Source organism: Sander vitreus, chromosome 13 (assembly GCF_031162955.1).
Source record: "Sander vitreus isolate 19-12246 chromosome 13, sanVit1, whole genome shotgun sequence".
NCBI lineage: Eukaryota > Metazoa > Chordata > Actinopteri > Perciformes > Percidae > Sander > Sander vitreus.
In genome coordinates, this window is record NC_135867.1 from 22,862,858 (window position 1) to 22,876,280 (window position 13,423).

Sequence of the window (13,423 nt, forward strand, 5' to 3'; positions counted from 1 at the left end):
TGCTGCAGTCAATGTCTTAAATTTTGCTCTGTACTTCAGCAAACTGGTTTTAAGTGAGAGTAAGGTCCTGCATTTGCAGCCACATTCAATATTTCTTTCATTTTCACCTTTCTGTCACCCTGGGAACATCATTAAAAGCATTATACACACTGGACACCATCTGCTTTAGCTCCTCCAATCAGATCAATAACAAACAATAATGAAAAGCTTTGGCACTACTGAACTAAACAGTCTAACAAGACTGATGTTCTGCCATCATTGGAGCACAGGCAATATTTACTTACTTGTCACTCCAAGATACTGATTATATGCAGTTTTCATACACCAACACACACATACTACTCCAGATTTGTCTTACTGCACCTTTACTGGACCTTAGCTACTTTGCACACTATTATTCATATTGTATAGCTATTGTATTATTTTAAATTTGTTATATTTTGTTCCTATATTGCTTAGGTTCTGTACTCTTTGTCGCTGATACATTTCATTCCTGCCTTGTTTTAACCTTTTTAAATATGTGTAAAGTCTTTTGAGGCTTTTGTTGATTGCTTAATGACTAGTCAGGTTTTTCAGCCTCACGATCGTCCGATTAGCTGGAAATGACACTTTTGTCTCATTCCTTTTGGGCAAAATACTGTAAATGCAAGACACCTTGAACACCTTTTCCAGAGCTACATGCAATTAGAAAAGCTTGGAAACAGATTCATGATATAATCTTTTATTTTAACCCATGGGATTTAACTTTTACAGTGCATTTCTTTACAACAATTATTCATTAAGTGATAGGTTTTAAGCCACCACTACGGATCAGATAACTATGAATGTTACATTTCTGAGTTCCTCTTTAAGATTTTGACTTTATGAACACAGTGTTGAAAAAATCCCAAATATTATGGATAACCACAATTGACAATGGATGACCACAAAAAGGTTAACTAATTTAGTGACATCCGATCATCCATTGAAAAGGTTAGCCTTATCATCCAACCGCACCATCTGTTAATCTTTAGTTGTCTCAGTGTTATTACGCAGCTTACTATCTCTGTACCATTAAAACATAGAGGGTGGCCAATTAGAAACCTGCTGCAATCCATAAGAAAGAAAAAGGCTTTAAAAATAGACAAAACAAAATATGGCACTATTGTCTCAGGGAACAACCAGTAGACACAAACATTTTTTAAAGAGGGGACCGTGGTCAAACTCCCCTAAACAGAACAAGAAACCTCAAGCACTTTGTTCAGTCTTTTCCCGAGCAGTCTTTCCTGCCAGTTCACAATCTGAGGAGGAGTCACCAGTCAGATGGACATCAAGCTTCATGTGGACATTAAGTCATTCATTCATAAACATCTCAGCAGGAAAACCTTACCTCTGTCACATCCCAGAATACCCACAGTACCTTCAAATGACATTTTCTTACATCAGAAGAAGCCATCTGCTGTCTCCCAATGTTATTGGGTTCTCTTCCTCTTAACACATCAAGCACACGTCCCGGCAAAACAAGCACGCAGCATTGCATCGATCGGTCCACACACATCCCTCAGAACGTTGAATGTCCCCAACACGGCTATACTGGAGAAAAGCGTTGATAAAAGACAGAATCACATTAACTGTGCATATACATCATTTTGAAAACACATTGCAGCAATGAACACATATACGACCCACCAAATGTACATTAACATAAACTCGATCCAGTTATCCATTACATATTACATTCAGGCTCCAAGAAAAAGATGCAATGACGTAAACAGCAGATTTCTCCCTTTTACTCAAGTTTGGTCTCAAATTCCCTCAAATACAACAACAGCTAGTAGTGCACAAAATAAGAATACAAAATTAGACTTTTAAATACTGTAGCAGCAATTCTTTTCTTTTCAAAGTTGAAAGCCTCCAGTAGTACAGGTAAAGGCTTTGGAGTCCCCGACACGTGGAAGGGTGAGCGATTGTCCTCTGAAGTGCGAGACAGTGTCTGTAAGGAGGGTGCAGGTGTTTGGTACTAAAGGTGGGTGACTGATGGGGTGGACAGGTTGGAGATGTGTCTCTGACAGGGCATGTGTGGAGGCAGCTGGGCGCTGCGGTGCTCCAGGCTGAAAATGTCTTGGAACAGAAGGGGTTTGTTCTGCAGGAAAACCTCAACCGCTGAAACGCCTCCATCTCAGACATTCCCTTTCCTCTTCTCTGCCTTTCAGACAGTCTCACAGTGCACCTCTGCGCCCAAACCGAGCCTCCCAAAGAGTAACAACTCCTCCTCATCTTCCCCCCTGCAGCCAAAACCAGAGCAGGTTGGGGTTACAACGGGGCGCTCAGCTTATCAGTCCAAAACGAGCAGGACAGAGCCGAAGCGCGAGCCATGCTACACAACGCTTCTCTCAGCTGGAGGCTGTGGCGATGGCCTTCTTGAGCTGCTGGCTGCGGATCTCGCGGGTGCGAGACTCCAGGAGCAGGTCGTGGCAGATGTTGCAGACCAACACCGGGTCATACAGCTGTTGGTCTGGGATGGGCAGCTTCAGATGACAACAGTCTTTACAGAACACATTGCCACAGTTCCTGTAGAAGGAGACCACACAGGAAGTTGTTAAAGCAGTGTGTACATGTTAACTTACATCACTTTATAGAATGAACATTTTTCAACAGTGACATATACTGTACATTGGTCGGTTATAAATTTCTTTCTATTTTAGGACAACTGTCAGTTTTTCAGTGGAGTATATAAATAATTATAAATAATAAGCATTTCATTCTGAAGCCATGGGCCTGACGCAAAGCTTGTTTTATTGCCTTGGAAATACAAAGCAAATTGTGTCTTTGAATCGCAGGCTGCTACTTTGGCAGAATTGTGCTGCAACAAAAGATTGCCAGGATTAATGTGAATATATAAAAAAGTAAATAGTAAGCTCTCATGAACAAATGTTCGTTATATCTGATGCTTTTTCTAAGTAAACACACAAATCAGGACGTTGTTAAACCTGATTTTGACAGCTACCATCGAAGACAAGGCCTAAAAAAGTAATAGAATACAATTAGAAAAGAAATAGGTTGACACTTTGGTAAATACACTCATTAGCTTTTATGCAGGGAGTTAGATGAAGAAAAACTGCAACCAGCACCTCTGAAGTTTACTGCATTTAACTCAAACTATTCCTTAAAAAAGAAACATTTGAGGCTACAGGAACAATAGTGAGAGATCTTCATAATGAACGATAAGGACTATAGTTGATTAGTGAATCCATAGAACATTTTTACTGGCAATTTTTGATAATTGACAGGATTTGATCGACATTGTGCTGCTTACAGATTCTTGAATGTTTCTTGCGTTTCTGTATTTGATATTGTTAAATAATCCGGTTTTTGACAAGTAATTATTTTTGGAAGTGGTGACTTGTGACGGCAATATAATCTAAATTTCATTTTTATAAATAAATACAAGTTTTTTTTTTTTTAGTTCTTTTTACTTTATTTTTTCTTGTTACATTCCAAAACCACAGTGTCTGGGCGATGGGCTTATATGTATTTTTTTTATATATGTACACCCATGTTGTTTCTCTTCTGCCTTTCACCATTCTTTGTGTTCTTGTGTCAATGAATGTACGAAAACCACGGGGAAGCCCCACCTGCAGTGGTGACGTCTCTTGACTATCCAGAACTCACAGTCACAGTTGAAACAATGGGAGGCCATGTGGTCGGGCACCCACCTCGTGACCTACAACACACACACGCGCACACAAATCTCAGATCAGTGTGCTGTATTAAGAAGTGCTCCTAGCCAAACAGGTGAGGGGAAGGGAGGATTGTGAGGGAAAAAAAAAGATAGAAGTTATTATAGACGATGGAGCGCAAAGGATGCTGACCTCTGTGTCCTTGGGCTCTACTCGGTCCCAGCTGCCCTCAGACAGACGGTCCTCACTGTGGGTCGACAGAGAGTCCTCCTCGTTGCTGTTGTCTGACTCCCGCAGACACGTCTGAAAACGGACAGAGAAGGGCAAGATCAGAAGACAGACAGAAACGATAAGAGGATAAGCAAAAGTAAACATTTACAAACACTGCAGACAGAAAGAAATAATCTTCCAGCGCTGGGCTGTCTGGCACTATTGCCATCACTGAGAAGGGTACTCACAATGTCATCCTCGTAGTCAATGTCTGGCTCTGAGGGAGGGGTGCTGTACTGTTTACTCTCCAGCCTCATCTGCAGCTGTCGCACCTGCAGTCTCAGCACCTCCACCTCTTGCTTGTAGCCGGCCTCAATCTGGCGCAGTCTCTGCTGCACGGCATCCATGGGCACCGGCAGCCCGTCGTCATCCAGGTAAGCTGGGGCTTGGGGCGGGGGTGGGGAGCTGGAGGCGGAGGGCGAGGAGTATGACACTGGCAGGAGCTGATGGCCTGCCAAGGAGTAGCTGTTGAGGGCTGTGGCAGCAGGCCCACACAGGCCAGTGTAGGCTGCACTCCTGGCAGCAGACAGCCATCCAGCCTGCAAAGGGCTGCTGGGATTACAAAGAGCCTCTCTGCGGCAGCACTGGGACCCGTTGGCGAAGCCCTGGGAGCGGAGCAGCTTACTGGCAAGACGGCGGCTCTGGTAAGTGTTACTCTGCAAGGCCCGGCTGACGCCAGAGTGACTGGCACTACTGCAGGCGGACTGGACCAGACCCTGGACGCTCTCCCAGTGGGAGCCGAGCAGGGACAGGTCTGTGATCTGGCTCTGGGAGATCAGATGGCGAGCTGCTACCTGGGCACAGTCTACAGGAGCTACTGCAACTGTCAACATACGCTCTTTTCCTTTCACTACATCTGTCCTCATGTCCTCCTTCTCCTTCTGGGGTTGAACCTGGGGTTGGGACTCAGGCTGGGACTCAGGCTGATCCTTGTCACTAAAATGATCCTGGGTAAGATCCTGGCTCACAGTGGGGGGCAGGGTTGGGGGGAGCTCTCCCTCACCTGTGAGAGTCTCTGTGGAGTCCTCCATGGGAAGTAGTGGTATCAGCTGTTTCAGAGTCAGCAGGTCTGCAGATTCTGAGAAGCCGTTTACCTGGCCGTCAGAGTGGCCGTTAGGCAGCGAGCTGGGTGTGGTGGCTGCAGGCTCAGTGCCATTGCAGGGGAGAGATGAGCACGGCTCTGATTTATGAGTGGGTGACGTGGTGCTCTCTGCAGTCCTACACAGGCTCTCAGCCTCTAGCGGAGGTGGTGGGAGTGGAGAGTTAGCGATCTGAGGCAAAGCCTGTTGGAGGACAGGAGCCGGGAAGGAAATGTGAGCGAGTGAGACGTCCTTACCGAGAGGGACCGGGGGAAGGGGTAGAGAGGGCAGGGGCTGTGTGGTGAGACAGGTCTCCTCCACTGTGTCTTCAAAGCTCTCTGCACCTGGGACACCCTCTGTGGTCAGGGCAGGACTCTGATGAAGAGGTTTCCCATTACTGCTGTCCAGTCCAGTGCTGTCAGGTGTGACCTCATCAGAGATGGCTGCAGAGGTTTCCTCTGTGGCTGGCGAGAGCTCCGGGGCAGAGCGACCCTCCTGGCAGTGCTTATTGAGATTTGGGTCACTCGAAGTACGTGTCAGGGGCAGCCCGTTCTCAAAAGCTGACAGCAGGTTGTCCATGGAGCGGGTCTTGGGAAGTCTGGAAATCAGAAATATATGAAGTTTTTTTTTTTTTTTTTCCCCCCCACACGTGCAGAAATGGCAATGATACAATTGTCTGTTTGGGACTCTAGAGGGCAGTCTGGCTCTCTGCACATAAAGGGAATTTTGAATAAATGTAAATCTTTGTAAGAATAGCAAGTACAGACACTGAGTGACGGATCAGATTTGCAAACAAACAAACAAACATACCTGTCCAGGGAACGGGAGGTCAGTTCGTCTCCAGTGACACTGGGGGGGAGGTAGAGCTCCATAGAGTCGTCCACAGCGGTGCAGGGGGAGGAGGTGGGCAGGTAGACAGCTGTCCACAGCTGCAATGCACGTGTGTGGCAGACTGGCTGCAGCACCTGGCAGACAAACAAGTGACGAGGACAATCCCAGAAGGTTAACATACAGTAATGATGGTGCCTATTACTCTATTAGTACTGTTCTACCACTGCTGTGGGTGGTGTATTATGACCATTTTCTAATGGATCATTTACAGAGTATCATGGTGGCATAGGTTTTATCTTAAGGTAAAGTCAAGCTTATGCTCTTTTGATGAAAAGCTTGAGGATGAAAGTGAAAGTTCAGTCACACTATGCATTAATCAGTAATAAAGCCACTCTGCTCAGCATCAAAGGAATAAGACTAGAGATCTGCTGATTTGTGCTACGGTCCTTAAATACCACTATTCCTTCAAGCAATCACCATCTCCTCAATAACTGAAAGGCTCAGTGTCTAAAAGTACAGTATGAAGCAACCTTCAGTTGTTTCTGTATTTGACCGGTTGCTCTACTACAAAAAAAAAAGCATGAATAACAACATAAAAATAATAGCATAATAACAGTGAAAGGACACTGTAAGAAGTGGTAGGTACCATATCATGACTGGGGATGTAGAGGAAGTTCTGAAAGTTCTTGTTTCCGTTGCGAAGCAGGGACCACACAGAGCAGGTGCGTTTATAGATGTTCCTTGTCTCTCTCTCGCGAGCGTTGTTACACAGGAAGGTGCCGTAAAGACAGGAGTACGTATGCTGCACCAACTTGACCTGGACACACGTGGAACATGACTCAGGTTATTCACAATGGCAGTGATTCACATTCTTTATTCAATGTAACAGCTCAGACAGTGTTGATTCTCAATACTGATTGACTGCAACATTTTCAAGTCAGTGGCTCAAGGATTATAATGGTATGAAAAAAAAAAAAAAATCATTCATAATAAAATGTATTGCTGTATATTCTGTATTTAAAGATGGTTTCATGTCCCTTACACTGAGATTTGTAGTAGCAAAAAAAAAAAAAAACGCTGTAAGACCACCCACCAGCAAGGCCTCGTTGAACTCAAAGAGGCAGGGGAACTGTTTGAGCAGCTGGTGAACACAGTCCAGCCACTGCAGGAACACGGGACACTGCTCGCTCACATCGTCAGAGTTCTCCTGGTGGCCGCAGCGGTCCCCAAACTTATGACCGTAGTCCAGCCAGTCAGTCTCTACAAGCACCTGGAAACCCTGTGGACAACACGGTACTCAGGACTGAATGTAATCACATTACAGTGCAACAAAAACAAGACTTAAAAAACCAATACTCCACTTTAGAACTCAAGTGACATCACTTGAGGCCATTTGTCAGATTACATGCAGCATTCTCTGGAGACACAAAAGGCTTTATACAACTTATTTTCAAAAATGCAGTAGTATTCCCTAAGACCTGTAGATAATGTAATGTGTAAAAGGGGTTCCCCTTTAATACTACATTTAAAACAAGTTTATCTAAAATCTGTATGCAACATTCTGGGGCCAAACCATGCAGACTCTCACCTCTAATGTCCTGTAGTAGGGGTCCAGCAAGATCTTGGCGAGGGCTACAATCTGGGGAGTGCGGTCCCACCCGTCAGAACAATGCACCAGGACAGGACGGCCTTCCCTCTCCACCGCTGAACACACCAGGGTGGCTGCCTTCAGCATGACAGACAGGTGCTGCAGCCAACGGGTGCTCTCAAGTGCGGAAAGCCAGCTGGAAACACCAGAGGTGGCTGATTAGATAAGTACAAATCTAAATAGAGCCTGTCTGATGAAGTGATCTGGAGCCTAGACATTGTATACATACATCAGCTTTGGTTACTCAGGGTGAGGTTACACGGGGTTATCAGGCTGATGGGGTTAGAAGGAAGCCTCTGACCTATATCTATGAAGGCCTCCCTACGTCATTACAACCCTCTCGCCAAATAACAACAAGCCTTAAAATAACATGATGTGACATACAACCACATATAATCACATACAGTCATAGATGTAAACACACTAGTAAAACACACAGCTGGTAAAAACATACAGATAAACCTAAGAACAAACAGAAACACATAACACACGTATCCACTATCAGTGTGTACAGACAGACAGCTGGTCGGCGCAGCAGGAATGACACTGGACTGTGGCAGCGTTCCCATCTCTGTGTGGTGTTGCCTTACCATGAGGTTGGGGGGGGGGAGAGAGAGAGAGAGAGAGAGAGAGAGGAGAGGCACCGATGATGGCAGAGCCGTTCAGAGAGAAAGGTTAAACAGATCAACTTACTTTCCTGGATCCGGGATCTGACTGCAAACGGTCCTTAGAGCCTGGAAGCTGTTCCGGATGGCGTGGATGTTCGCCATTCCCATGAACATTACCTCGCAGTTGGGGTAGTACTCTAAGTACAGACCATAAACAACTCTGATGAAGGTCATAATACATAAACAAAGCATAGCTTGTAAGATATTGTAGCATCATCTGTTCAAGGATGATGATGGTGTTTGACTTGGCATTAACTGACACTGACCACTTGCTTAGGATTTCACTTTCGATTTCAAAATCAGAATTCCCCGGTATTTGTTTTTCTCTCTCCACACCCGCCTACTTGTGCAAGTTCGAAGGAGAAAAAAAATAAAAAAAATAAAAATAAAATCAGACAGCATGCAGCTAAAAACATTGTGATTGCTGCAGTTTTTAGTTATTTCCCCTTACTACTTATTTCGAACAGTATTTTCCTGATCCGTTTATTTTCTACTTGTACCATAATTTATTCTGGTTTGAAAGAGTTTTGTCGAAAGGTTGATTTTACGTTTGTACCCTCCTTGTATTTTTTTTGTTTTGCATTGAATTGTTAATTTTATATTTGTACCCTTTATGTATTTATTTTGTTTTGTGTCATCACTAGAAAAGTGTTTGCCGTGTATGCGGCGAGACACAAAATAATTCATTCATTCATACTTCTCACTAAGTTTAAATTGCCTGCTTGAATCTCTAAGCAGAATCAGAAGCATACAGGTGGTGAATATACAAGTATTGCAGTAAGTATTGTACGTGTTGTTAAAAATTGAAATGTGATGAATAAATATTGAAACACAGTGTCAGTTGCCTTTCATCTCATATCCTACAAAATGCTAAATTCATTGAATTGTTTAAGACTTTTTCAAATGTTTTGGTCACACTAACCTTCACATTCACAGCCTCCGCCCTTGGCTCGGTTGGCCACTGCAGCGGTGTATGAGCGAGCATCCAAAATCAGCAGCTTCTGTGGCACAGTGTTGTCATCGCAGCCAGAGCCGCCCGTCAGAGAGGAGTCTGGAGATACACAGAGAGAATGTCTACTGTTATGAGTGGGTAGCGTTATGTGAATCGAACGGCCGGGGAGAGGAAGAGAGAGAAGGCGTGGAAGGAGAAGGAGGGAATCAGAGAAGTGCCAGGGACATGATTTACAGAAACGGACTATTTGTAACCTACTGATAATCAATATCTCCTCCTGATGACACACAACCACAGTGTTGCTATAGGTAACGATTACAAGTCAAGAGACCTGCCCTCCGCAGCTTCCAGGGAGAAAGACGAGTAATTACTATGAGGCTGCAAATAAACTACTTCTCTGTGCACTCAGTCAGTGTTGTGCTGCCACTCCTTTTAGACATGCATGTCCCAGAAATATTGGCATCAACTTTAAAAATAACCAAAATTTTAAAAAACAGCAAAAAAGGGAAAACAAAAACAATGCAAGTTGCACTGGCAGTTGTCCCATTAGTTACATTTCTGTAGATAAATCTGATTATAACGCAGTAACATTAAAAGGGCTGTACTGAAAATACTGACCAAAAAAATAACAGCAGGCTGGGATTGCCTCCACAAAGCTCTCACAGACTGTTCCCAGATGTGAAAAACCTACATTTTTTTAAAGGTCACACGCACTGACAGGCTATAAAAACATAGAACAGAGATGCTCGGAAAGCAAATGTAATTTGCAGCCAGGGGGTCTAGCAACTCTCCGTTGGCTTGCGAGCTGGAAAACCAAACTCTAGTCAGGTCAATCACGTCGTGTATAGAGTCAGTGAGCGGGCTTATGGCTGCTGCTGGCAAACAGCAGTCTCCTGGAGACTTGGAGTTAAGCTTTTCTTTGAGAAAAGAACGGCACTGAAGTCATTCTTAAAAAAGGAAGATGTGTTTGGAGTTTTGCAGACTGGATACGGCAAAAGTTTAATCTATCAACTAGCTCTGCTACCTTCGTCGTTGCTCGGCCTGGTTGTAGCTCTATCCTATTGCGTGCAGAGAGAATTTGAAAGACAACCATTTATCCCGCCCCTCTGATTGAGCCCTGTCAATGGTGAGTTCCCAGACCCAACATCCTGATGTGGGTCTGGCTTGTCAGGCTACCATTACTCCATTATATCTTTACATAACAAATAGTTGTTTGCTGCTTTATTAATGTTCTGAACAGCCCCTTTAACAGTTACTGCATGCACTTAATGTTTTTTAATGGTAGCATGTAACAAGTAAGGAAAAGGAGCATACATGTGTGTATACACATATACATTGTTGACAATGTATTTGCAGGACAAGCACAGACATAAATAAAAAGAACGTATTGCTTGGCACCTATGTTGAGCATCTTTATCGGTTTGTAGTTCACTTTGGAAGTAAGGAGAACATTTACAAGACATGTAAATAATTAAAAATCATTTACTGCCTTCTGAGTCATAAGGATATTTCCACATACTCAGCCTGAATATGAATGGATTCTTGGGAGCTACAGTGCTCTAACAGTGCATGCATGAGTCTGCTCTACCAAAATCGCTATCGGAGGAGTCGGGAGCTTCCCCGCGTTGTCGGCAGGCTGGTGCTCCACAGGTACCCTTGGCTCCGGCATCCATCTGACACGCCTTGGCGATGGATGACACCAAGTACTCATCATCTGTGTTTCTCCAGCCCCACCAGCTGATCTCAGGCTGGCTACAACGGGAGATTACTGCCCCATTCTTCTGGTGCCTGGAATTCAATGTCAGACAGAGTCAGCAAACAAGAGTACGGATCTGAATGTCAAAAAGGAAACATGTTGGGCATATTGGTAAAAACATGTGGTAGTGTGCATATGACTGTGTGTCAGTAAACCCACCTGTAGACCACCACAGGGATCCTCTTCCAGGATCTGAAGGAAGCCACACTCTCCAGCTCCTTGTCAGTGATCCATATCGGTACCAGAAGCTTCTGCGGGTAGCTGGAGCACAGCCTGTGGACAAGAAGGACAAGACACATTATTTTTTATAGCGGAAGGTTAAATGCAGTTTATACTCCTGCAAAAACATTATACAGCCAGTACACTAGGGCTGACATAAGATAACTGCAAGCAACAAGAGTCTTTCAGTGAGAAAAAAAAACAACAAACCAAGACAAAATAGTGCTTTGAGCTGCAGCAAACATTCTTTGACATACACAAATGTTCTGGTTTTCAGGGTCACTACTTCATCAACAACTGTCCGCTCTGGCAGAGAAAAAAAAAAAATCCACAAAGTGCTACTGCCTGACTCCATCTGTCTCTGGTCTCCTCCTCCTCTCTCATGATACTTTCTTCAATGTCTATCCACCTGCTGACTGTCTGAGGAGGGAAGGTTAGACAAAGACCGTGTATGTGTGTCTGTGTGAGAGAGAGGAGAGAGGGGAATAGTGTGCTGAGTCATGGGCCTCAGCAGGCTACAGCTTGTTTAATTAGCAAGTTGTCCTGTATGCCTTTCTCCCTCAGCAGGATGTGCTCTCTTGGGCCCTGCAAGCAGACTGAACTTTTTTGTAGCATTTATTTGTCCAGACAGCAAAGGAGACACACACACAGTTTACTGCATTTTTTCTGCTTAAGTGAGTGCTACAATGCTATTTGTGTGTGTGATTGACTGGACTTTGTGAGAGTGCTGCTGGTCTAAGAGGTCACAGGAGACAAAGGCGAGCAAGTATACACATTGATCCACGTTGTTGAAGGCATTGTTCCACCAATAAATCGCTAAATGAATAAGCTACTTTCAGTAGAGCTTCAGCGTTATAAAGGAGGCGACAGCGTGACATGGAATTTATGATTTTTGGCAATGTATTGGTAAAGTAAAGGATTGTTGGGAACACACTCAACATATGGATTAATGGCAGAGAAGTGGATTATGCTGCAGAAGTGGTTTGATAAGTTTCTATGGATGTTTTGATATATCTTATACACGATATACACCATTTTTTTATCATGAATCTGGGTATCCACTGGAATATTGATAGCGCAGCATTAGTAGAAGTAGTAGAAAAGTTAATACTAATAGATACCAATATTCTTTTCTTACTTCAATTTGAAATAAAACTTACAACTAGAGCCCTGGTTTTTCCTGCATATATTTGTTTATATTTTTGTACCATTAAAAGAAGGTGTAATTAGCTTACAGCAGTTGCTCTTTGCAGTGTACCCAACTGTCACTGGATTACTGATTCTCAGACAGGTTTTGGAGATATAAGGTGGTTTTTTTCTTCTCTATTTTATGGATTTATGGTCATCTACTCGTGATGGACATCGGGGACAATGATAACCTCGGGCAATGTCACACCAAATGTAATAATGATTACTGTGTGTAATGTCTGTGTTCAGTCTACTCTTATTATTTAAAATCAACCTGACTACTATTCCCCCAACAGTAACTTATTATTTTAAGACAAATTAAAAACTCCCATTTCCTGACACACGGTGCTGAGATGTAATAACACACACACAAGCTGTTTGTCACACAATCTGTTCAGTTTGGCAACATTGTGGTTAGAGCGTCTCCACTCCTGCCTGATTCCAGCCCGACTCTCGGTCACAGCTCTCAAAAAGCTCTTTGAAACACTGTCACTCACCATTCCCTCTCTAAACGACCACCATGACTCTTTACAGTTACAGTATTGTACAGCTACCGGCCGCGACAGAGGTGCCATACTATTAGTTATGGTAACATATCTGTGACATACTTGAAGTTGCAGTTTATGTCCGACACTCTCCAGACGTTCTGTGTGTCGAAGCCCATCCTCTTGACCTCTAATTCCATTCTCTGACGCACGTGATCACCTGCACACGCAGAGAGCATGGAGGGAGGAGATTATTTAAGGAATATCAAAACTTTCACAAAATTAGACAGACATTCTATTTGAAGGCCTAATTGTTCTTAAACCTTTGTGTTAAGTTCAGTCGTGATTGGTGTGTGTGTGTGTGTGTGTGTGTTGACCTGGGCGACAGAGATGAACGTGCTGGTCTTCATCATCAGCGTTGCCTCCCAGACACCAGGCGTGATAGGCCAGGGCAAACAGGTCCTCCAGTCGGGACGGGTGAGCTATGGCCCGGTTCAGACGCTTGACCCACTCCTGGCATTGCTTGAACGTTGCAAAGAGGCATCTGTGGAGAACACAACGTCGAGATTAGAAAGATGAGTGAGATCCAACAACACAATATCTCGTTACAACTTCATGCATTGGGGACTGGGAGAAAAAACAAGAACAACTAATTTGATCAGCTGTTC

At 43.9% G+C, this 13,423-nt stretch overlaps 1 protein-coding gene across 3 annotated transcripts in view; it reads right to left on the minus strand.

Moving 5' to 3' along the window:
- Positions 1 to 679: 679 nt before the first annotated feature.
- mtmr4 (myotubularin related protein 4) overlaps positions 680 to 13,423 on the minus strand; it is a 46,171-nt gene continuing 33,427 nt past the window's right edge. For all 3 annotated transcript variants that reach the window (XM_078265363.1, XM_078265365.1, XM_078265364.1), the window contains exons 6-19: positions 13,133 to 13,299; positions 12,879 to 12,975; positions 11,023 to 11,136; positions 10,696 to 10,895; positions 9,078 to 9,206; positions 8,181 to 8,292; positions 7,428 to 7,623; positions 6,933 to 7,118; positions 6,486 to 6,656; positions 5,819 to 5,973; positions 4,118 to 5,606; positions 3,852 to 3,962; positions 3,615 to 3,703; positions 680 to 2,550 (exon numbers count right to left, since the gene is read on the minus strand). In XM_078265363.1, the coding sequence (XP_078121489.1) occupies positions 2,373 to 2,550; positions 3,615 to 3,703; positions 3,852 to 3,962; positions 4,118 to 5,606; positions 5,819 to 5,973; positions 6,486 to 6,656; positions 6,933 to 7,118; positions 7,428 to 7,623; positions 8,181 to 8,292; positions 9,078 to 9,206; positions 10,696 to 10,895; positions 11,023 to 11,136; positions 12,879 to 12,975; positions 13,133 to 13,299 (3,394 nt within the window). In that variant the 3' untranslated portion in view covers positions 680 to 2,372. The remainder of the gene's footprint in view (positions 2,551 to 3,614; positions 3,704 to 3,851; positions 3,963 to 4,117; positions 5,607 to 5,818; positions 5,974 to 6,485; positions 6,657 to 6,932; positions 7,119 to 7,427; positions 7,624 to 8,180; positions 8,293 to 9,077; positions 9,207 to 10,695; positions 10,896 to 11,022; positions 11,137 to 12,878; positions 12,976 to 13,132; positions 13,300 to 13,423) is intronic.